Source organism: Diadema antillarum, unplaced genomic scaffold, assembly GCF_040938485.1.
Source record: "Diadema antillarum isolate AM-2024a unplaced genomic scaffold, OU_Dant_1.0 seq00002134_RagTag, whole genome shotgun sequence".
NCBI lineage: Eukaryota > Metazoa > Echinodermata > Echinoidea > Diadematoida > Diadematidae > Diadema > Diadema antillarum.
Window position 1 is genome coordinate 5,316 of NW_027272774.1, and position 24,974 is coordinate 30,289.

A 24,974-nucleotide genomic window follows, 5' to 3' on the forward strand; every position below is an offset into this window, starting at 1 on the left:
AAAATTCATAAAGTTAGTCTGTTTGACAGAACAAAGTCTTTTCAAGTATTTTGTAGGCAATAATGTGATGATGACACCCCCATAATCAAAGATTACTGCCTGCATCTAGGTATTCATCTTATGAAGAACTGATCAACACTACATTTTTATTTCTTTAAAAAACCTCAAAGGGTGTGAGTTTCAAAAGTGTCCCTTTGAGAAGCTTTATAACCCTAGAATGTGTAATTTCCCATATGATGTAGGTGCAAATATCATCAAAAACACATTTATGATGTTTAAAAGTCAAATGAGAAATATGACCTTCACTATAGGGCTCACACCCGTAAATACAATGGAATGTCCGAAACCCCTTCACAAATTCGTACCAAAGATACCAAAATAAATGAAGAAAAAAATTAATTAAAAATCAATGATGCAGTTTGGCAAAAAACTGAATAGCTGTAGATATTGAGTATGAATTCCTCTACAAATTGCATTTTGGTTAGAAGATGAAAGCTTTTCTGGTGGAATTTGAGGGGACTATATTTCATTGGGTACGTGCACGGAAAATGGGTGACTTTTGAGTGACAAGAACTCGTAGTCTGGCTTTTCGTACCCCTGAACAGAATTTGAACTGAATTATCCACCCTGAGAATTTGATGGATGAAAGGGTACATCTAACTTATCCAGGTTAGTGAAGCTGAAACACCTCATTTCTCCCAGCTATTTTACAGAATTTTTTGAAATTTGATTTTTAACACACGTCCCTATGGGGAAATATTTATGGGTGTGAGCCCTATAGAGGATGCATGCAATGCACACAAGTCTATGGCAAGTATTCATCCCATACAAATTCTGCTGGTTTATGTTGTTGTATTGTGTCAGATCTCTTCCTCCCTCCCCCCTTCCCCTTCCTACCCCCCCTTCTCCTCTACCCCCCCCCCCCAACTCTGTTTGGCTATAATTTGTTTTCTTATTATGTTGTTGTGTTGTTGTGGTATAGATAGACCTTTGTACATAGCAGTCATCAGTATCACACAACTTTGAATGACTGTGTTATTTTAATGTATTTCTTTGTTTGGCTACCACTGGAAGAGGTCAAAATTCATAAAGTTAGTCTGTTTGACAGAACAAAGTCTTTTCAAGTATTTTGTAGGCAATAATGTGATGATGACACCCCCATAATCAAAGATTACTGCCTGCATCTAGGTATTCATCTTATGAAGAACTGATCAACACTACATTTTTATTTCTTTAAAAAACCTCAAAGGGTGTGAGTTTCAAAAGTGTCCCTTTGAGAAGCTTTATAACCCTAGAATGTGTAATTTCCCATATGATGTAGGTGCAAATATCATCAAAAACACATTTATGATGTTTAAAAGTCAAATGAGAAATATGACCTTCACTATAGAGGATGCATGCAATGCACACAAGTCTATGGGAAGTATTCATCCCATACAAATTCTGCTGGTTTATGTTGTTGTATTGTGTCAGATCTCTTCCTCCCTCCCCCCTTCCCCTTCCTACCCCCCCCCCTTCTCCTCTACCCCCCCCCCCCAACTCTGTTTGGCTATAATTTGTTTTCTTATTATGTTGTTGTGTTGTTGTGGTATAGATAGACCTTTGTACATAGCAGTCATCAGTATCACACAACTTTGAATGACTGTGTTATTTTAATGTATTTCTTTGTTTGGCTACCACTGGAAGAGGTCAAAATTCATAAAGTTAGTCTGTTTGACAGAACAAAGTCTTTTCAAGTATTTTGTAGGCAATAATGTGATGATGACACCCCCATAATCAAAGATTACTGCCTGCATCTAGGTATTCATCTTATGAAGAACTGATCAACACTACATTTTTATTTCTTTAAAAAACCTCAAAGGGTGTGAGTTTCAAAAGTGTCCCTTTGAGAAGCTTTATAACCTTAGAATGTGTAATTTCCCATATGATGTAGGTGCAAATATCATCAAAAACACATTTATGATGTTTAAAAGTCAAATGAGAAATATGACCTTCACTATAGAGGATGCATGCAATGCACACAAGTCTATGGGAAGTATTCATCCCATACAAATTCTGCTGGTTTATGTTGTTGTATTGTGTCAGATCTCTTCCTCCCTCCCCCCTTCCCCTTCCTACCCCCCCCCCCTTCTCCTCTACCCCCCCCCCCCCCCAACTCTGTTTGGCTATAATTTGTTTTCTTATTATGTTGTTGTGTTGTTGTGGTATAGATAGACCTTTGTACATAGCAGTCATCAGTATCACACAACTTTGAATGACTGTGTTATTTTAATGTATTTCTTTGTTTGGCTACCACTGGAAGAGGTCAAAATTCATAAAGTTAGTCTGTTTGACAGAACAAAGTCTTTTCAAGTATTTTGTAGGCAATAATGTGATGATGACACCCCCATAATCAAAGATTACTGCCTGCATCTAGGTATTCATCTTATGAAGAACTGATCAACACTACATTTTTATTTCTTTAAAAAACCTCAAAGGGTGTGAGTTTCAAAAGTGTCCCTTTGAGAAGCTTTATAACCCTAGAATGTGTAATTTCCCATATGATGTAGGTGCAAATATCATCAAAAACACATTTATGATGTTTAAAAGTCAAATGAGAAATATGACCTTCACTATAGAGGATGCATGCAATGCACACAAGTCTATGGGAAGTATTCATCCCATACAAATTCTGCTGGTTTATGTTGTTGTATTGTGTCAGATCTCTTCCTCCCTCCCCCTTCCCCTTCCTACCCCCCCCCCTTCTCCTCTACCCCCCCCCCCCAACTCTGTTTGGCTATAATTTGTTTTCTTATTATGTTGTGTTGTTGTGGTATAGATAGACCTTTGTACATAGCAGTCATCAGTATCACACAACTTTGAATGACTGTGTTATTTTAATGTATTTCTTTGTTTGGCTACCACTGGAAGAGGTCAAAATTCATAAAGTTAGTCTGTTTGACAGAACAAAGTCTTTTCAAGTATTTTGTAGGCAATAATGTGATGATGACACCCCCATAATCAAAGATTACTGCCTGCATCTAGGTATTCATCTTATGAAGAACTGATCAACACTACATTTTTATTTCTTTAAAAAACCTCAAAGGGTGTGAGTTTCAAAAGTGTCCCTTTGAGAAGCTTTATAACCCTAGAATGTGTAATTTCCCATATGATGTAGGTGCAAATATCATCAAAAACACATTTATGATGTTTAAAAGTCAAATGAGAAATATGACCTTCACTATAGGGCTCACACCCGTAAATACAATGGAATGTCCGAAACCCCTTCACAAATTCGTACCAAAGATACCAAAATAAATGAAGAAAAAAATTAATTAAAAATCAATGATGCAGTTTGGCAAAAAACTGAATAGCTGTAGATATTGAGTATGAATTCCTCTACAAATTGCATTTTGGTTAGAAGATGAAAGCTTTTCTGGTGGAATTTGAGGGGACTATATTTCATTGGGTACGTGCACGGAAAATGGGTGACTTTTGAGTGACAAGAACTCGTAGTCTGGCTTTTCGTACCCCTGAACAGAATTTGAACTGAATTATCCACCCTGAGAATTTGATGGATGAAAGGGTACATCTAACTTATCCAGGTTAGTGAAGCTGAAACACCTCATTTCTCCCAGCTATTTTACAGAATTTTTTGAAATTTGATTTTTAACACACGTCCCTATGGGGAAATATTTATGGGTGTGAGCCCTATATTTAAAGAGTGTAATCATTTATATGAAATGCTAGATGAGTACTTTCATCACTACCGATATCAATTACTGTATATCATTCGCTCGTAGTGTAACTATACACTGTAAAAACATCGATGTTAGATTTAACACCACGGGTGTTAAATCTAACACCGATCAAACTTCAATAAAGGACCACACCCACAGGTGTTAAAAATGCACTGTGATGGTGTTGAAAAGTGTTCACCTGACACTTCGTGGTGTTAATTTGATACTGTACCTGGTGTTATTTTGACACTGTACTGGTGTTAATTAAAAAATGACACCACATGGTGTTGATTTGATATTTGTTGGTGTTAATATCAATGGTTTAACACCCGTCCAGCTTCAATAAGAGACCACACCAGCTGGTGTTACTTTGGTGTAAATTTATTTTCACATTTTTTCAAAAATCTAGTATTTTAATGTAAAATTCTTGATCGTCTTGTTTAAATTAAAAATCAACAAGAAGTGCAGTTACTAAGAAACTCTTCAAAAAACAGTTTAAAATTTGGAAATGACACCCGGAGGTGTTAATTTAACACCATAAATGAGCACCGAAAATTTAACACCAGCTCTGTGTTCACTATTTAACACCGGACTTTTTGCAGTGTAGGTTTTCCCGCCCGATTTCATCAGATTTGCATTCGAATTAATGACAAGGCATTCAAATTCAAGGGATTTTTGTCACTGCTCTACTCTCACGGTTCATTTTAATTCTTTGAGTATTCAATTTCATTTCATGTCATTCCTTTTAGATTTTATTTCATTCAATTTAGAGAGAAATTCATTCAGTTTGACCGTTCAAAGTTGGCATTCAATCTCGTGCCAGCTGGATAGACGTTCAAATTCGCACCAAATACCAGTTTCAATTTCATTTATAGGCACATGACCTCGACTTTTAAACGTTCAAATTCAATTAGTATAACCAAGTCCTGTAATTCTAGGCAGTTCTTACGAATATTCTTACGTTGATGAATGGCAAATTCATCAACGTTCAGTGTATCATTTCAATTTCAACATCTCTTTTTCATGTTATTTTTTATTCGGCTAGTTTCACTTTATTTCCCCATCAAAATGGATATCACATTATTTAACAGAATGCTTAAACTCTAACTATGCTAACATAATAAGAGATCATGAGAACATCGATATGTCAGCGTAATTCTATGACAATACCACTTGCTTAACAAGTTCACCAGTGTAGAATCTATGCATGCCTTCTTCTTTTGTTCTGCTTCCTTGAGCTCCAACTCATGCATTATGGTGAGGCCGCCGTGTCATCATCCCATTGCAATCTGTTATAAATTTGGAAACCACTGTTATTCCACCTCCAAATTACTATAAATTCTGAAACTCTGTGCTCAGTATATAATATTTGTTCCAAATTGATGTAAAAGTCTCAAAATCACCCGGAGGTCTCATATAATTCAACTGTTGTGCAAACGTGAGTGGTGTACATTATGAGAGCATCCCGACCTCCGGCCAACATTAGTGAGCTTTCGCGAGCACGACGACGCGGCCAGTAGTTGAGCGTGCAGTGTGCAAAATTTGCTTGATCAAATCCGAGAAACGTCCAGTCCTGGGGAAAACAAGAACGACCCAGCCAGCCAGTCAGCGATCTTGCCGCTACACCTCCTAGTCCAAGAGCATTATGTCAAAATAGGCTTAAACTTGGACATTTCTGGTAACAAGCTGTTTTTTTTTTTCAGGAGAGGTCAAGAAATATATGTAGAATAACATACTAAAAGTCCTCATAAGTCCTCCTGGAGCGTTTTCCGCAGTCCACGATGGTGTCCAAAATGGTCGCCATTTCCTGTTGTTGTTTTTTTCTCATGATTTTGCAAGTAGATTTCACCTGTACACACTTTAGATATCGAATACACGTTTTGAGTCACATGGAACCAAATAAGATACCCATTTAGAGATTCTGAAACACACATAAATCGCTTAAGCACTTTCAGAAATAAAAAAATGGTGTCCAAGATGGCCGCCATTTCCTGTTTTTCTCATAACCCTGCAACTAACCCCGATATGCACTTAAATGTCTAAATCAATAGACATAAGGAACCCAATAAAACACTTATTCAGAGATTATGAAGCACGTAAGAACCAATAAAACCATGCAATTTCTTCCCAAAAACCAAAATGGTGCCAAATATGGCCGCCAATTTGTTTTGTCAACACATTGCTGTTTTAACCTGTTTCAAGAGACAAAGAAATAAATTTCAATAATGATATCAGAGATTCAAAAACTCAGAAGGTCCAGCGGATTGTTTACCTTAAATGTGCATAACATGGATATGGGTTGGGGTGGATGCATCTCCCCCCCCCCCCCCCCATAACTCACTCTTGGGGAAGGGGGTGGCATGTGCAATCAGTATTGTCCAAATATTCAACCTGAATTAGGCCCATACATGCACTTTGTCGTTGAATTGCAATCATAAACATGCAAAACGTCCCTCGCTCGGCCCCTTTCCATAGACTTTGTACACTGTTGATATCATGTTTTCCACTCAAGCGCGGATAATATGAAAATCGTTAAAAATATCCACATGCGCAGGCTGTTTGCTAAGCCCAATGCCAACTGTGTGACCTGAGCCTGCGAGCTGGTACGAGCTGGTGCGAGTTGCAGAGAGGTCGCACAGTGGGCGACCAAAGCTCGCACCAGATCGCAGCAGCTCGCCGCCGCAGAGGAGCTCGCTAGGTTTGCGACATGTTAAAAAAAAAAATGTTGCGACCTGCGGTTAGCTCGCACCAACTCGCAATCAGGTCGCACAGTGAGCGATCCCAGATCGGCCTAGATCGCAAAGCGGGCAAGCTCGATCGCAAGCATTCAAACCTACTTGCTCGTAATTCCAAGAGGGTAGAAATTGAGAGAATTCTTGGGAAAATTCAAGTCAAGTTAAAAGTTCGTCTAATGATGAAGATTAAGATCTTACAAGTAAATAACAGTGGAAATTTTACCAAAAGAAAAAAAACAAATGAAATGAGGCCCTATTAAGTATAAGGGAAATTTTGACATCACTTTCAAGTTGCGCCAGATCGCAGGCTCAGGTGGCAAAGCGGGCATTGGGCTTTAGCCCTGCAATGAAGAGGTCGGGAAGAGGTCAACACAAGACTCCAGTCCCTGCCAATATCACTGATAAGCAAACAGTTCCAAGTTCACAGAGAGTGTATCTTTTCTCAAAGTCCAATAGTCAAAAGCAATACAGGGCCCAATATTTTTATATGATTGTTATCTCGTATAATAATCGCATATTATGTTCATTTATGGGAGCAGATCTTACAGTGACTTAATAAAAAAGGTCGCTTTGAATGAATGATTCAAAGTAAGTTTAGTGAATGTATTACTGTTTCGGAAGGGTTTGACTGCATAGCACAACACTGGGAGGAATTTACAGAATCATGAACTTCGCATTGAATCGATGGATTGCAATGAGCATTGCTTTCCTTCATTTATCCTTCCGCAGCGGACAATCTGCCAACATTCTAATTTCTGGAATGTTTGGTCACGGCAGCCATTTTCTCACCTTTATTCCCATCGCTGAGAGCCTTTTACAAAGAGGTCACAACGTAACATTTCTCGTTCCCGAATGCTATCTGCCAAATGCCAGAGATTCAGTTGCCGATCCAGACCTCTTCCACTTCGAGCTATTTCGCTCGGCTGGACTGAAGGAAAACATCACAACGTATTACAGGGATCATCTCGGTGATCTTGGGTTTTCGGATTCGAAATGGAATGAGATCAAAATGATGCGAGAATTTCTTACATCCATCTGCCCCGCTGCATGTGAAGATTTATTTGAAGACCACGAAGTCCTCCGTCGTCTGCGTGAATATGATGGCTATGTGATAGACGTTACCTGGCTTTGCGGAGTGTATGTAAAAGCATACCTTGCAAAGTATACCGACACCAAAAATATTTCAGTCACGATTGTGGCGCCTATGGCACCACTGCCGTATATATTCGAGGAAGCAGGCTCGCCGTTTATGCCTTCCTACCAACCGATGCCCGCCTCAAAACTTTCTTCGTCTATGTCGTTCTCTGAGAGGATCAAGAACACGATGATTTACCTCATTTGCGTACTTCTCTTTGACACGCCCGATCCTCTGTCTTTGGCCATAACCGTAGACATGTCCAGGTTAGTGAATAAGTATGACCTCGACCCAATTCTTCGTCGCAGGATTGGTCAATATGTGGATCTTTACTTCATTAATTCCGACTTTTCTGTCGAGTTTCCCTTTCCGCTGATGCCCAACGTGATTCCTGTCGGTGGCCTGACTTCGGGACCCGCGAAACCACTCGATAAGGACTTGGAGGAGTTCATGCAGAGTTCCGGCGATCACGGAGTAGTGCTTTACTCTCTAGGTTCGTACTACGCGTCGATCACGTTATCGCATCCAGATATCATCAAAATGTTCGTGGACGCCTTCTCTCGCATCCCGCAGAAAGTTATCCTCCACTTGAAGGAACCTCCATCATATGAACTACCAGACAACTTGATGATGTTACCATGGTTACCACTCAATGATCTCCTGGGACATTCCAAGACGCGCACACTCCTTTATCATGGCGGCAACAACGGTTTCTACGAGGCTCTTTACCACGCGGTTCCACTTATTCTCATGCCCCTAGCAGCCGACCAGGACGACGTAGCAGTGAGGGCAGTAAGTGGTGGTTTTGGAACCAGAATCGACAAGAGAAGGCTTAGTTCAGATTACATATACGAGCAGGTCAACGAGGTACTGACCAATCCTAAGTACCAGAATAACGCTAATCGTCTGTCGGCCATCTTTCGAGACCGACCGATGAGCCCCGCCGATACCTCCGCGTTTTGGATTGAGCACGTGATCGAGCATGGCAGTGACCACTTGCGTCCAAGCACCCAAATCATGTCTTTCTTTCAGGTTTATTCGCTTGATGTTGCAGCGGTCACAGTTATGTGTATATCCTTGTGCTATCTTGTGGTAAAACATTTTGTCGGATATTGTTTTCTTAAGAGGAAGGCAAAGATCAAACGAGAATGAAGACATCCCAATTTCTGATTAGCAATACAGTATGCCCCCTCCCTCTCCCTAAACAAAAAATATACAATCGTATTTTCGCATTGATATCTCCCAATATGATTGAACTATCTAAATGCTACTTCAGGATCTTAAGATATGACATCTAAGCTCTGTTTTGCAGAAAACCTCATTCAATTTGGTTAAGTGGTCACAGAGAAATGTTGATTGCTGTAAAGCATGTCATCACTGGTCATGTGTCTGATTCTTCCAAGTTTAGCACTTGGATGCTCTTGGAACTATTGATAACACTATGGACAGAACTTGGAGGCAAGGGATTCCTGACATGCTCTACAAAGATCCTCATTTCTCTTTGACCACTGAAGCAAATCGAATTGGGCTTTTGTAAGATGTGGAAAATGAGTTATAATTTCATAACCTTTATACGTTATAATCTGTAAAGATGTATATTCTGGCAGCTGATTTGTTGTTGTTGTTTTTTTACTTCGATGTAACGAATATTTCTTATTAGCCGTGTTTGTTTAAACGGGAGTGCATCGTCTGTAGGTCTTATTTTACCCGGAGAATACTACCACTATACACTAAGTATGGATTTTTTTCCTCTATCTTTGAATATATATGACGAGTTTGTACGTATGGGTTGATCAAGATAACCGTTATCTATTTTTTTTTTTTTGCAATAACATGAGATATCTGAGTGTCATTTTGATGTATTTCTCCCCGTATTTTTGTTATTGAAGGATCTGTGTGGAAGGTCGCTGTTTTACACCACACAAAAGGAAAATGCTGTTAGAACACTAAAAGATACGTTTCCTGTAAGAATCAACAAATATACATTATCTAAACTTAACACATTTTCCATGTTAGAAATAAAATCGACTCGCAATGCGTTGTAAAGTAGATTTTACGTTGTCACGCACAAAATGATGTCAATTTGATAAACAACAACTATAATATACAAAACCCTCTTTATACAAGACACTAAACTTCTACACAAGACGGTAATTGAAGTTAATTGGAAATTAGCTTATAATTAATGTACTTATTTGCGGAGAACCAATATTACATGCTTTCTTTTCGTTCACTGAATCTGTTAATTCTCGCGAACATACATTCACAATAAATTTTGTGACAACACTTTTTTTCATGATAAAATGATATTTTTTCCACGTCTCAATTTTCACGTTTCACGTGCACGATTCCTCTGCGATTGTGATTGCGATCCTGACGAGATGACTAGATTCGCGCCCCCTCTTGACAAAAAATAACGACACCAAAGTGCAGCGCTGTCATGATTTGGTGAAGTTGGTTTCTATGGGAATTATATTTCTCCTTGTTCTTCACTCTCTTTTTTCCTCTTCTTTTTCCTCTTTCTCTTTAAGTAGTATATATTATAATGTATGCATACAAAGTCATTTACCAACGCACTACCGATTTGAAAAGTAGAACAAAAAAGATGTCTTTTTTTTTCGTCTTCTTCTTCTCCTCCTTCTCCTCCTCCTTTTTCTTCGTTAATAATCCAGAACATTCTAAAAGTCTTGCTTTAGACCAACTCGGTTAGGGTACTGTTTTCTTCAATCGTAATTTCTAACAGGAGACTTTGCCTAACAAGAGGTAATTTTATGCATTGACATAGCAATGCACCTGGCCTATTGGTCTTTTTGGAAGCCCCCCAGTTATGGCTGACATAAGTTACAGTGCTCTGATAGTTGGACTCATCTATTACTGTATTAAAGGGTTTAATCATACGAAATGCTAGATTGGGCGAGTACTTTCATCACTAATGACCCCAACTACTGTATATCATTCCCTCATAGTGTAACTTATATCAGTTTTAAAGAAAAAAAAATGACAGTGTCAGCGTGGTCGTTGTCGTGGACCCAGAGTCAATTTCAAGAATTTTTGGAATGAACGTGACTTATTAAGCCCGGGTGTAGAATCTTGTTCCACCGTGCAACACTCCATCGGAAGTTGGTGATTGCTTCAATCAGTAAAATTTATTAACGACATGAAGGTTTGACTGTGGAGTAAAGCTCAAACAATATTTGAGGGCAAAGTCATCATGTAATAATCTCGATGAACAAAAGACGAAACAGTATGCCATACCACCTTGAACTCGATATGGGTGTAACCACTGCAAATTGATTCAACATTTATTGTGCAAACGCACGAAAAAAAAAGAGAGAAAAAGATATAGCCTAACAAGCCCTGCAAGTTGTTTTAGGAACTCCTACTTCCTTCCGTGAGCTGACAGATATGAATTTGACATAACCAAACTTACACAGTTCCACGGTGCACAAATTATTTTGTGTATTTGCTGATTTCGTTACGATTTAATTCAAGATTTATACAGTCTTGGAGTTCATGTTGATATGCATAAAATAAGAATGCAGTTTTGATGACTTTATGCCCAGTGTGTACGCCATTTGTATAATGTTCATGGCTTGTATATAGGTATGGACTGACTAAAATGTATGTATGGTCTATAATAGATTGCCCTATATTGTTGTTGTTGTTGTTGTTATCGTTGTGTGTGTGTGTGTGTTTGTGTGTGTGTGTGTGTGTGTGTGTGTGTTTCTTTTTTTTATGGGGGGGGGGGGGGAGGGTGGATGGTTCTGCACTGCAGGGCAGCTAGTTTAGGCCAGCGGAATAGCACTATTCAGTATACAATAATCATATTTACTACACATTGTCTACAAATTACACTCAATTGGTATTACAGTCTGGGACTGAGGGTCTGCTCAATTTTCGTAGTAGCGGTACACGAAATACGTATGCCATTATAGGGTATGCTTGTGACGGCCCTGACAACTCTAGATTGGGTATGAGGTGTGACGCCATTTTGGGGTGCAAATTAGTTGAAGCACCGTAATACGTCATCATCATAGAGAGTCCATTTTCTGAGTTGTTTGGACACGGGTGAGTGGTATAGGCCTACAATAAATTGTCTGAGAGCACCCGACCTCCGAAAAACATTATGAGCTTTGGCAAGCACGACAACGCAGCCGGTAGTGAGCGTACCGTGTGCAAAATTTGCTTCTGCGCATGATCAAATCCGAGAAACGTCCCGTTCTGGGGAAGACGGAAAACGAGAACGGCTCTCGGCCAATAGAAAGTTATTGCGACTGGGATTGGCGGGTTGGGGTGGTGATAGGGTTCATGTGTGGCATATTATAATGAAACTTTTAGACACTGAAAACTGTGTTAAAAGTTTTAAGCTAATGAAAGCCTTGCATCTCTATCCACGAGCGTCGATCCCTTTTCATGATGGGGGTGGGGGGGGGGCAGCTAGTGCCATACTTGGAAGCTATTTATGGGGGAAGGTGAGGGTGTGCACTGTAAAAACATCGGTGTTAGATTTAACACCACGGGTGTTAAATCTAACACCGATCAAACTGCAATAAAGGACCACACCCACAGGTGTTGATAATGCACTGTGATGGTGTTGAAAAGTGTTCACCTGACACTTCGTGGTGTTAATTTGACACCGTACCTGGTGTTATTTTGACACTGTACTGGTGTTAATTAAAAAATGACACCACATGGTGTTGATTTGATATTTGTTGGTGTTAATATCAATGGTTTAACACCCGTCCAGCTTCAATAAGAGACCACACCAGCTGGTGTTACTTTGGTGTAAATTTATTTTCACATTTTTTTCAAAAATCTAGTATTTTAATGTAAAACTCTTGATCGTCTTGTTTAAATTAAAAATCAACAAAAAGTGCAGTTACTAAGAAACTCTTTAAAAAACAGTTTAAAATTTGGAAATGACACCCGGAGGTGTTAATTTAACACCATAAATGAGCACCGAAAATTTAACACCAGCTCTGTGTTCACTATTTAACACCGGACTTTTTGCAGTGTGGGAGAAGGTATCCCCCTCCCATTTCCTATTTTCAGACCTAAGTTCAGCGACCTGGTGCACACTTTTAGTGAAATGTTTGGATTTTTTTCAGGTCGCACAGTGAGCGACCCCAGCTCGGCCTAGATCGTAAGCCGAGCAAGTTCGATCGCAGGCATTCTTTTAAAATCTACCTGTACCCTTCCAAAAGGGTAGAACAGGTTGAGTTACAAGACAAATTCAAATCCATTTAAAGTTAGTCTAATAAGACAGATCAAAGTCTTCCACATGTGGACAGTGGACAATTTACCACAAAAAAAAGAACAAAAAAGAAGAAGAGAAGAATTAGGCCCTATAGTGAAATTATGACATTGTGACGTTTAACTAATTTATCGTACAGTTTATCTGTGTGTATATATATACATCTTATTTTCTATGGCTCACGACGATCTGGTGCGAGCTAAAGGTCACTTTCGACTTGCGCCAGATCGCCGGCTCACCGCACAGCGGGTATTGGGCCTGCTTTAGCCCTGCAATGAAGAGGTCGGGCGGGAAGAGGTCAACACAAGAGTCCAGTCCATACCAATATTACTGATAAGAATTAAAGCAGTTTCAAATTTACTTTTCTCAAAGTCCAATAGTCAAAAGCAATACAGGGCCCAATATTTTTTTTGCATGATTGTTGTCTCGTATAATAATCGCATATTATGTTCATTTATGGGAGCACATCTACACTTCAAGAGATACAGTCGCTTTGAACGAATGATTCGAAGTAATTTAGTGAATGCGTGACTATTTCGGAAGGATTTGACTGCATAGCACAACACTGGGAGGAATTTACAGAATCATGAACTTCGCATTGAATCGATGGATTGCAATGAGTATTGCTTTCCTTCTTTTCTCCTTCCGCGGCGGACAATCTGCCAACATTCTAATATCGGGAGTGTTTGGTCAAGGCAGCCATTTTCTCACCTTTATTCCCATCGCTGAGAGCCTCTTCCAAAGAGGTCACAACGTAACATTTCTCGTTCCCGAAAGCTTTCTGCAAAATGCCAGAGATTCAGTTGCCGATCCAGATCTTTTCCACTTCGAACTATTTCGCTCGGTGGGACTGAAAGAAAACCTCAGAACGTATTACAGAGATCATCTCGGTGATCTTGGGTTTTCGGAATCGAAATGGAATGAGGTCAAAATGATGCGAGAATTGTTTACATCCATATATCCCGCTGCATGCGAAGATTTATTTGAGGACCACGAACTTCTCCGTCGTCTGCGTGAATATGATGGCTATGTGATTGACGTTACCTGGCTCTGCGGAGTATATGTAAAAGCATACCTTGCAAAGTATACCGACACCAAAAATATTTCAGTCACGATTGTGGCGCCTATGGCACCACTGCCGTATATATTCGAGGAAGCAGGCTCGCCGTTTATGCCTTCCTACCAACCGTTGCCTGGAACAAAACTTTCTTCGTCTATGTCGTTCTCTGAGAGGTTCAAGAACACGATGATTTACCTCATTTGCGTACTTCTCTTTGACATGCCCGATCCTCTGTCTGTGGGCATATCCGTAGACATGTCCAGGTTAGTGAAAAAGTATGACCTCGACCCGAATCTTCGTCGCAGGATTGGTCACTATGTGGATCTTTACTTCATTAATTCCGACTTTTCCGTCGAGTTTCCCTTCCCGCTGATGCCCAACGTGATTCCTGTCGGTGGTCTGACTTCGGGACCCGCGAAACCACTCGATAAGGACTTGGAGGAGTTCATGCAGAGTTCCGGCGATCACGGAGTAGTGCTTTACTCTCTAGGTTCGTACTACTCGTCGATCACGTCATCGCATCCAGATATCATCAAAATGTTCGTGGACGCCTTCTCTCGCATCCCGCAGAAAGTTATCCTCCACGTGAAGGAACCTCCATCTGATGAACTACCAGACAACGTGATGATGTTACCATGGTTACCACTCAATGATCTCCTGGGACATTCCAAGACACGCGCACTCCTTTACCATGGCGGCAACAACGGTTTCTACGAGGCTCTTTACCACGCCGTTCCACTTGTTCTCATGCCCCTGGTGGGGGACCACGACGACGTAGCAGTGAGGGCAGTAAGTGGTGGTTTTGGAATCAGAATCGACAAAAGAAGACTTAGTTCAGAATACATATACGAGCAGGTCAACGAGGTACTGACCAATCCCAAGTACCAGAATAACGCTAATCGTCTGTCGGCCATCTTTCGAGACCGACCGATGAGCCCCGCCGATACCGCCGCATTTTGGATTGAGCACGTGATGAAATATGGTGGTGACCACTTGCGTCCAAGCACCCAAATCATGTCTTTCTTTCAGATTTATTCGCTTGATGTTGCAGCGGTCGCAGTTATGTGTATATCATTCTGCTATCTGGTGGTAAAACATTTTGTCGGATATTGTTTTCGTAAGGGGAAGCCAAAGACGAAACGGGAATAAAGACAGCCCAAGTTCTGATTAGCGACATGATATTTGTACCGCATATAAACCTCATGAAACCCTTGATTGTAATTAACGATCCGTCTACACACCAGCTAGTGGTCTTATAAAACGGGAGCTATAATCATGCAGACAAATTTGCAACTAAAGTATAATTTTGGGATCGCTGTCATTAGCAAATGATTAATATTTTGTAACGATGTGTTAACATGAACCTGTTGAATAGAAATCGATTGTAAAGTTTTACCAGCATGGAAGTTATTTCTATAAATTGATTTATACTATATGGACAGATTATACTTATATGGATAACATAGATTTATTTATAGTGTATAATAATGATAATGATAATAAAAGTAAAAGTATAGTATTATTGCGATTAATGTCTGATATGTGTAGAAGGGAACATTAAATGCTTTGTTACATTTCTATATAAAATAATATATATATATATATATATATATATATATATATATATACTATATACATTGCGTGTATTAACGTTGGTATACTTACTACATGTATAGAAAATACACTTGATAATGAACCCTCTTGATAAAAATGACAATCAGTTTAGTAGATTTGATACGATGCTGGTTCTACTGATGTCCATGTAATTGCCCACAGGCCACAGGTCAGCTTGTACTGGTATGCTATACCTTCAGTAGGTTTGTTTAACCAAACAGATTAACAGTGGCGTAAATTAACAGGGGCGTAAATAGATACACCTGGGTCTATAAAATAAATGTTTACTTTGATCTTGAAGTTTTAAATCACCAGTGTGATATTCTATTTCATAATAGATACGATTAATCCATAATTGTGATTCTTTATGGAAGTGGATATATAAGATCCATTCTTTTTGTCTATTTTGTTTTGTTTCGCTTCATATCTGTTGATTATTCCTAGGATTTCTTTGTCACACACTCCCATTGTTCATCGTCTGTATAATTTAGGCCTACAGGCCTTGGACATTTTATGTCGTACTAAAAATCATATAATATAATTGAATTCAATGTTTTTTAAAGTAATTCGAGGTAATTTGTTAATGACTTAAGTTAAATTGTGATCAAAATGATAAAGTAACAAGAATGAAATTAGATTAAATTCTGTGTGTGTGTGTGTGTGTGTGTGTGTGTGTGTGTGATAGGTTCGATTTGATGAAACTTTAACTGTTCTGTTTTACTGAATTTCCTGTATTCTATATCAAAAGTATCTTTGACATGATGTAGAATTTTTGATCTGACTGGAGAATCGCTGGTACAGGTCACATCGCAGTAACCTTAGCCCTATGGAGTGCAATGATTTTGGGAGCACATGTCTGCTGTATAGACATCTGAATAAAATATCTAATTACAGGTTGAGTCTTGTGCGTCTTTGTTTAAGTACATGTTTGTATTTGATGTCGTTGCCATTTAGAAAATATTCTTCTACATGTAGTGTTACACTTCTTCACAGACAATGTATACTTGTCTTTCTAATATTTAATGTCTTCTCGCTTGTTATATAATACAACGTGTATGTACACTACAGTGTTCAAATCAGGGGCGGATCCACGAATTCTGTAAAGGGGGGGGGGCGCAACTAATATTTCTGGTGCCACTTCCGGGTTTCATTTCATTTTTTCTTTTTATTTCTTTTGTTTTTAAGAAAAAATAAAGGGGGTGCGCCGATTGCGCCCCCCCCCCCCCCCGATCCGCCACTGCAAATTGTTGAGCCAAAACGTTGTTGTCCGAAAGCTTTGTGAGCAAATGCATATTTTGGGTCTGCAATGTATACATGTATTGTGTGATTGTGTTTGCATATCTGTGCGACGATGAGTAAGAATATATACTACTCCGTTATCAAAAGAGATATACTGTATCAAGTCTTGGTACATTGCATTCCCGTAATGACGAAGTCCTCTGGACTAGCGTTTTTCTATAGTAATTTCGTTGTAACCGAACGGTAATGTATGTAAAGACGTATATACACGTAGGTGGTAATTACACCGCACCTGAATTTTTACTTCGTTGTAACGAGAACTTGGTTCGTTTTAACAGGAGTGCACTGTACCTGGAGAATGCTGCCACAATACACTTTATGGATTTTTCTATCTTTTTAGATAAGACGAGTTTGTACGCATGGGCTGACCAAGATAACTAATTTTCACATTGCACCTACACCTTTCTTTGTGCAATTACATATGATATCTGAGTTTCAATATGCTGTAATTCTCCTTGTAATCTTTTACTGAAGGATGATATATGGAAAAGTTGTTTAATACACCTCACGGAAAGAAATTGTGGTTAGAGTATGCTAAGCAATATGTCTCCTATATCATGCGGAAAAAAAAAAAACGTTGTCTAAAATTAACACCAATCCAATGTTTTAAAATAATAAAATCCGCACGGAATGTCTTATAAAGCACATTAATTTTTACGATGTCAGAAGAAACAAAATCGCGTCCATTATATGAACAACAACCATTTTTATACAAAACCGTCTTCATATAAGACTAAATACAATGTAGTACCTCTTCACGAGACGGTAATTGAAAAAAAAAATGCAGGAAATGTAATACATAAATTAGTTTAGATTTAATGTATTTCATTGCGGAGAAACAGAACTACAATTACATGCTTTCAATTTGTTCACTGACTCTGTTCATTATTATGATTGCTTTATATACAAAAAAAAATGGGACAACACTTTTTTTTACGTAAATGATATTTCTCCACGTCTACATCTTCGCTCGCTAAGAATAATGCATGATACACTTATTTTCCCCTATTGCTTATATCAGGCAAAACTTTGCCTTGGTGCGGCTTATGTATCTTAAAGGGATGGTACAGTACTGGTGGAGATGAAAATTTGGCTTTTAACCTTTTGCGACATACCGAGAAAACAATTATGATATAGTACAGAGCATACCATTTTAAGAGGAGTTCAACGTTTATTTGATGAAAATCGGGTTTGGAATGACTGAAACATCCAAAAACAAAGCAAAACAAAACGATCATAGTAAAGTGTGGATCCCGCACTTCATTAGAATCACACTTTTTTTTTGATATCTCGGCCATTTCAAAACCAATTTTCATCAAATAAAAGTTAAATTCCTCATAGAATTACATGTTCTTTCATATTTCATAAGAGGTTTCTCATTATCTCACCAAAAAATGTTAGAAACTTGAAATTAGGTCTCAGCCAGAACTGCACGATCCCTTTAACAAAGAAGCTAATGATATACAGACCTGTCTGGTTGGGCTACAAAGAAGCAAGACCAAGGAAGACAATGATGATCACGGACGACTGTATGTTCAGGACTGTTCACCCGTCTCTCATTTTAATACATTAATCATTGCAATAATGACACGAGTTATCAAACAACTGGCGAAGTATTATAAATCAAATCTGCTGCGGGGATGGCAGGAGGCTTTAATCATAATTATGTAAAGCAGGCGGATACATCGAGTTGCAATACTGACGTAATATAGACCAACTTAACTGATTTTGTTTGCTTGTCTTGTTTTTTTTTTTTTTGCGAAATCTCAAATATGCTTTATCACATTTTTTTTTTGGGTGTAATTCCTTGAAGAAGCACACTTAACAATTCAAAATTTAAACATAATATTTCCTCAAGGTGGCAGATGGTGAGACAAACAATATCTGCTATATAGGGAATAGTAACAAGATGAAAAACCGAAGGTTAGGTTATACGAAGAGAGTAAAAGAATGATGAAAAAGACAGATACGTGTGAATAAATTGATATTATGAATAGATGCCCATTTGAAAGAGGAACGAACGATAATGCCAAAAAAATAATAATAAGAGGAAGGTTTTTAAGAAGCACAAGACGCATTTTACTGTGTAGACATATGACTATACAAATTTAGAAGTTTGAATACTGATTTATCATCAAAGGAAAATCAAACTAATAGAGACAGTTTTCTTACAAAATGGAGGTACGGAAACGAATCCATAGCTCAGTGAAAATTCCAGCAAAATCTTGACAAAACACGGAACTTAATCTTTTCTCGAGGTCGTCTCTTGTATTTTGAGTGAGATAACATAAACAATCATTTACCTTTTTTTTTCTTCTTTTTTCTTTTTAGTTCTAGCAAAATTCTGAGTTTTAGTAGGGGTGATCGTGGCACATATTTTTCTTCACATTTTCAGCCCTTGGAAAGTCAATATGGTGGCGCGAAGCCAAGGAAAATGTTGCGTTCTCGATATCCTTGAGTGTTACAGATTAATCAAGGAGGTGCTATCGTCCAGGATGCTATATGTCAACACTTCGGTGACTACGATCAGTGACGATATTGATGAAGATTGCTATTTCGAGGTGGATACATGTATTTTGCTAGCGCCAGATGGCTCACTACACAGTCGAACCCCAGAGCCTTTTGAACCCCAAGAAGGCTCTGTGGAACCCCAATAATCTCGCATCACCCATTATGCACTACACCGTATTTTGAATGATGAAACATGTACATGTCTACTGCATCTTTGATTGAAACACATACTTTGATTCACATGAAATGAGCAAGCTCATTGGGGAAACGTCTCTACAAACTATAGCTGGCGATGCAGCTTTCTCTTCTTCTGCTCTAGGGCTGTGGAATATTCGCTTCCTCCTCTTCTGAAATCATCACCAACACTGGATCACTTCCAACAAAACTTGAAGACCTACTTATTTTGATACCCCTATATGTGCACTGGACTTGTACTGTCGCTGCCTGGTAATTTGTGTGTATATATATATATATATATATATATATATATACATGTATATTATCTCCTATGGCGACCAGGGATGACATCTCGTCGCGTTTTGCATCCAGTGGAAAGGCGCTCTAAAAATGTCTACTGCTATTATTATCATTACATCGTTCTCTGCATGTTTAGGCAGCTATGATTTTCTACTGCTAAAAGCATTGTCAACACAGCATTACAACTCAAGCAAGCAAAGGACAAGGGTTAAAAATCAAAAGGCCCAGAAAATAAGAATCACAAATACGCCTAAATGTGTTTCCGTTCTGGGTAATTCACACACTCCACACTTCGCACGTTCGCACTGAATGCATCTTGAAAATTTCACTTGCTCGGAGAGCCTGTTTATCAGGATATACTTGAACAAATGGGAAAGTACCATAAATGCTTGTTTGCTTTCGTCTTGACGATGGGTTGGCAGATGGAACCCATCTCGTGTTGGTGAAAAGAATTTACTGAAAAGGAGCGATGTTTACTTAACTATTAGCATTATGTTGGTCAGGCATTTTGTTGGCATTGTAATAAATAAGATTGAAGTTGATGACCATTCCGCCATTTAGACATTGTCCTCCTCGAAGGATAGAGGAAAAGAAATATATTTACTTCCATGCGTGACATTGTTTGAAAATTGTTTGGTGAATGTGATTAACATTTAATCATTACAAACATTTAAGTTACGGGAAAAATTCATTTGATGACAGTAACATATATTTAGGACTTGATTCTGATGTTATATCAAGTATTGGCCAAAGAAATGCAGACAAATTGCTTTGTATTTTCTTTTCTATAGTTAAAAATCAACATTTAATCAACGCGCAAATAAAACTTCAATCCTTTTTGTCAAAGGCAAATGCTTTTGAAGAAACTCGAGATAAAACGACTTGTACGGCTCATGAGTGAAGATTTTCGAGCAGTTAGAAAAAAACACACAAAGGTTCAATCAATTGTTTATTACTAATGTCACTAGGGACAATGTGTGAGTTGTCATAAAAATAAGACAATACAAATGAAACCAAGTAGGCCTAATTCAATGAATAATTGCAATGTTGATTACTTAATTCCCTCACAGGTTTTGTTATTGTAATAAAAGAAGGTCATTGTTTAAAACTCCCTAAGAGTAGCTATTTCCGTTTAAAGTGCTATTCCCTTACAAAAATAATGAAAAGAAAAAAACAACAACTACACGTCATGACGAAGCAGCAGCATTTTAAGTACACGTGAACTTCACAAAATGACGAATTGAGGAGTTTGAATGCACAAAAACAACAACCCCAGATATATTAATTTCATCAATTTGAGGTATTTGAAATCAAAGCTGCTGAAAAACCAAGAAAATTATCAAAATATATGTGATGGTTTTAATAATATCTCCAAATGTATTTCTATTACGAGTGCGATATGAGACTTTACTTCAAAAAGAAATAAAGATGGCGGTTATCACAGCAAACACAAAACGTTTTTATTAGACCCGCTACGTCTTCGTCATTTATAAACGTCCACAAATCGTTTTTATTATAACTGTTACGTCTTTATCATTTATAAAAGTCTACAAAATGTTTTTATTAGGTCTGCTACGTTTTCGTCTTTAATGAACGTTTTAAAAATGTTTTATTAGGCCCGCTACGTCTTTCGTTGGTTTCTTTATCATGAATATTCATGCATATTGATGAATATTCAAGTATGAAAATCCAAAATTTGAAAACTATAATGGAAATAGATAAAAAACATTGAAATCTACAGTATCTATGCTGGGTTCAAACTTTATAACTGTGTTAAAAATTTTACTTACGTTATTGTTCAGTTATTCACAATTTCAAATTCCAAATTGTGTTATGAAAAGGTATTTTCATATCTTAATAGGCGTAATTAAGCCATGTGTGATTTAATTCTAGTAACCATGTCTTCGCGAATTACAACATTTTTGCAGCTTTATAGAAAAGAATGTGTTACAGATACATCAGCAAGGAAAGGGATGTATAATAGGTATAGGTGGTAGGACATTAGGAACAGGTTAGGATAGGATTATGTGTAGGATTAGGATTAGGGTACATTTATCCCAGATTGTGCCTGTATAATCTCATAACTAAGTATACCCAATGCAACCGTTATTTTTACCCAGATGGGTCCTAAGTGGTGTTGGCTGGGGTTCTTCAAAGGTTTTATAAAAGTTCTTACAAGGTTCAAGGTTTTCTAAACGTTTTTACAAAGTTTTCTAAACGTTTTTACAAAGTTTTCTAAACGTTTTTAAAAAGCTCTCTTGACGTTCTCAAAATGTCTAAAGGCTTTCTGCAGGTCTGGAAAAAGCAAATTCATGAAAGGTTTTTAGTGGTTTTTATAACGTTTTATAAACGTCCAAACATTCCACAAAAATGAGAAACCGTCAAAAAAAAAAAAAAAAAAAACGTTTTACGAAACGTCCAAAGGACCAAGTTGGAACGTTCTTAGAACGTCCAGAAAACGTCTGACTGTTAGTTGGGTCAGTTTTTGCATTCAAACTCTTCAATTCGACACATCCATTGCTTTCCTCAAACAGAAAATTCAAAGAAAGTAACGAATATTGGCAAATAAGACATCGAGTACTGACATACATAGGCAACTGGAAAACATCAACAACACTGAATAGGTGACGTCATATGAATGAAATAGCAATCATATTACACATCTAATTTTCTATGTGACACGAGTTCTATTTCTGGTGTCGGAATGACGCCCTCTATCCGATCCCTTGTGTCTTCGGCCACGGGAGCCGGACGTCGCTCGGGCTCGTTTTGAGCCTCTGGATCGGTTTCTTTCTCGCGGGCCTGCTGCTGCTTCTTTGGATTCTTGTCAGAAGCGCGCGTCTGCTTCCTGCTGAATCTGTTGCTGATTCGAACGAGAGAGTACCTGCCAAACCTTCCCGAGTCCCGGCGTCGCGCTTTCCTAGAGTCCTCCTCGCAGCACTGGCGGCAGCGGGCGAGTACAGTGCGAGCCGCTTTGCTCGCTTGCTGTCGCATTGGCGGGCTACGGAGAACATACACGTAGGGGTTGATAGCGCTGCTACTTAGTGCCATCCACATAGCGAAGCACTCCCACCATGCATAAGGCATGGACAGCGGAACGGTGGTGCCGAACCCGTAGACCGAGTCCACCATCAAGACGATATAATAGGGCAGCCAGCAGATAACAAAAGACGCCATGACAATGACCCCTGTTTTTGCCACTCTCCATTCATCGGTAACGTTAAAACCACCCTTGCTACTTCGTCTTCGAAAGATACGGCTTGATCGACTGGAGCGCGAGGTGCTTTTACGACCTGAAGTGTCCGTACTGTTTTCCGAGGCCTGCTCGGGTCGCGAGCTTGAGTTCACGCGTACCGACCCTGCTCCAGATACGGAACCGACACCGGAATCAGTTCCCTCGACGCTCAGCCGACGTCCCTGTTTCCTCTTCATGAGCCTGCGTGCGGCGCGATAGATCGTCCAATAGACGAACGTCATGAGGGTGAATGGCGCGATAAAGCCCCCAATAAACACAAAGAGTGTGTAGCTTGAGTCAGTCTTGGACCAATCGCCAGTACAGATATACCTGCTTGGGTGGTACATGATTTTGTTCCAACCGATGAGTGGTGGGAGCGCGATCAAGACGCTCACGCACCAGATCACGCCGAGGAATACTCCATGATATTTCACTGTGGCACTGGAGTGGTAGTGTAGCGGTTTGACGACGGAGAAGTATCGGTCGAGGCTGATGAGGACCAGGTTTAGGATGATGCAGACGCAAAAGAGATTCTTGAAGAAGCCCGTGGCCATACACCAAGCGTTGGACAAGATCCAGTCCTGCGCAGCGGCCGAGACGATAACAGAGGGTAGTACGAGGAGCGTCATGTTGAGATTGAGAATACCAAGGTGTAGGATGAGCCTCCGCGATACTTTCATCTCTCTGGGCTTCTTCAGGCAGAGGAGAATGACCAACGTGTTGCCTAGCAAAGCGGACACAAATATGAAGGTCATCGTGGCCGTTTGAAGGAAACGGCCGAGGTACCGCGGCACGGGAAACATGACAACATCGTCTCCCATCGTTTCGTTGTCTGTTGCATTGGCGCCAAATGATTCGTCGTAAACGATGTCAAAAGCTGACGATGATACTGTGGGGCCGAACGTTTCCATGGCTGCAATTTTTGTTGTTGCTGTTGTGTTTCTTTTTCAAGAAGTTGTTGAATACTCCAAAGCGTGAAAACGGTGTACAGCACGTTCTCTGATCGTATTTCAATGTAAGAGGGCAGAAAATTCTCGAATGCAACTCTCCCGCTAATTAAGAACTGACTCTCTCTGCATTCCAGCTCTCGAGATGAGTATAATATGGCCTCACTCTCTCGATCGCTCTTCTGACGTAACAGCCGCGGCCGGCGCCGACATGTTGATAAATGATGGGCGTTTCGATAGCACAAAGGGTCTACTCGTGAGACGCACCATTACACTAGCATTCATCCGCGTCTTCATAAAACAGGCATGGGATCCACTGAAAGAGAGAAAAAAGAAAGCAACACAAAATTACTTTTTCAATCGGGTATTTTGGGACTGGTGCATGGAAATTACGCTAGGAAAAAAAAACCCAACAAATTTAAATCTCTCTACATTCTCCTACAACGCAAAATTCCTTAAAACTTTTCTTTGTAACATTTGCAGAGCTTTGCGTACCTTTCATCAAATTCGGTACTGAGTGGGATGTGCGACCTCTATTCGAAATCCTTAAAGCAATGCATGCTGATAAGAAAATCAGTTTGAATGTCTCCTTCTGCGGAACGTTTTAAATTATTTTAAAAGGAATTGGGTCGCTGCAGTCATATCAGAGATTGGTATTGGGAGAATTGGATTTCAAAAAAAGTATTTAAATTTTGAAATCATGTCTGCGATTCGTTTACAAATCGTGGGATGGCACTGGAATTATGACATATTTTCACGAATACTAGACTTTGCTTTCTCATTTTGTTCGGATGTATATGTTCAGTCATCGACAATTCATAGACAAAAAAAAAACAAAAAAAACAAACAAACAAACACAAAGTAAGGCGTACTCGAATTCTCACTGAGAACTGAAAAGCCCTCGAAGTGACAGGCACACGGAAGTTAAGGAAACATTGCCGTCATCACTAGTTTCACTATCGTAAGAAAATAGTTGTCTGTTCTAAAC

At 39.1% G+C, this 24,974-nt stretch overlaps 3 protein-coding genes across 3 annotated transcripts; 2 read left to right on the top strand and 1 right to left on the bottom strand.

Annotated features, from left to right (window-relative positions):
* Positions 1-7,214: 7,214 nt before the first annotated feature.
* On the top strand, positions 7,215-8,741 carry LOC139714022 (UDP-glucuronosyltransferase 2B37-like). The gene has a single exon (XM_071625751.1). It carries the CDS (start codon positions 7,215-7,217, stop codon positions 8,739-8,741), a length of 1,527 nt encoding a protein of 508 aa, XP_071481852.1.
* A 4,718-nt stretch (positions 8,742-13,459) lies between these two features.
* On the top strand, positions 13,460-15,052 carry LOC139714023 (UDP-glucuronosyltransferase 2B7-like). Its single transcript, XM_071625752.1, has one exon. The coding sequence runs from the start codon at positions 13,460-13,462 to the stop codon at positions 15,050-15,052; it is 1,593 nt and encodes a 530-aa protein (XP_071481853.1).
* Positions 15,053-22,459: 7,407 nt separating this feature from the next.
* LOC139714024 (5-hydroxytryptamine receptor 1F-like) lies at positions 22,460-23,950 on the bottom strand. The gene has a single exon (XM_071625753.1). The coding sequence runs from the start codon at positions 23,948-23,950 to the stop codon at positions 22,460-22,462; it is 1,491 nt and encodes a 496-aa protein (XP_071481854.1).
* Between the last annotated feature and the right edge of the window lie 1,024 nt (positions 23,951-24,974).

Coding starts and splice junctions, on each gene's coding strand:
- LOC139714024 (XM_071625753.1), bottom strand. CDS start 23,950: ATGGAAACGTTCGGCCCCACAGTATCATCGTCAGCTTTTGACATCGTT.
- LOC139714022 (XM_071625751.1), top strand. CDS start 7,215: ATGTTTGGTCACGGCAGCCATTTTCTCACCTTTATTCCCATCGCTGAG.
- LOC139714023 (XM_071625752.1), top strand. CDS start 13,460: ATGAGTATTGCTTTCCTTCTTTTCTCCTTCCGCGGCGGACAATCTGCC.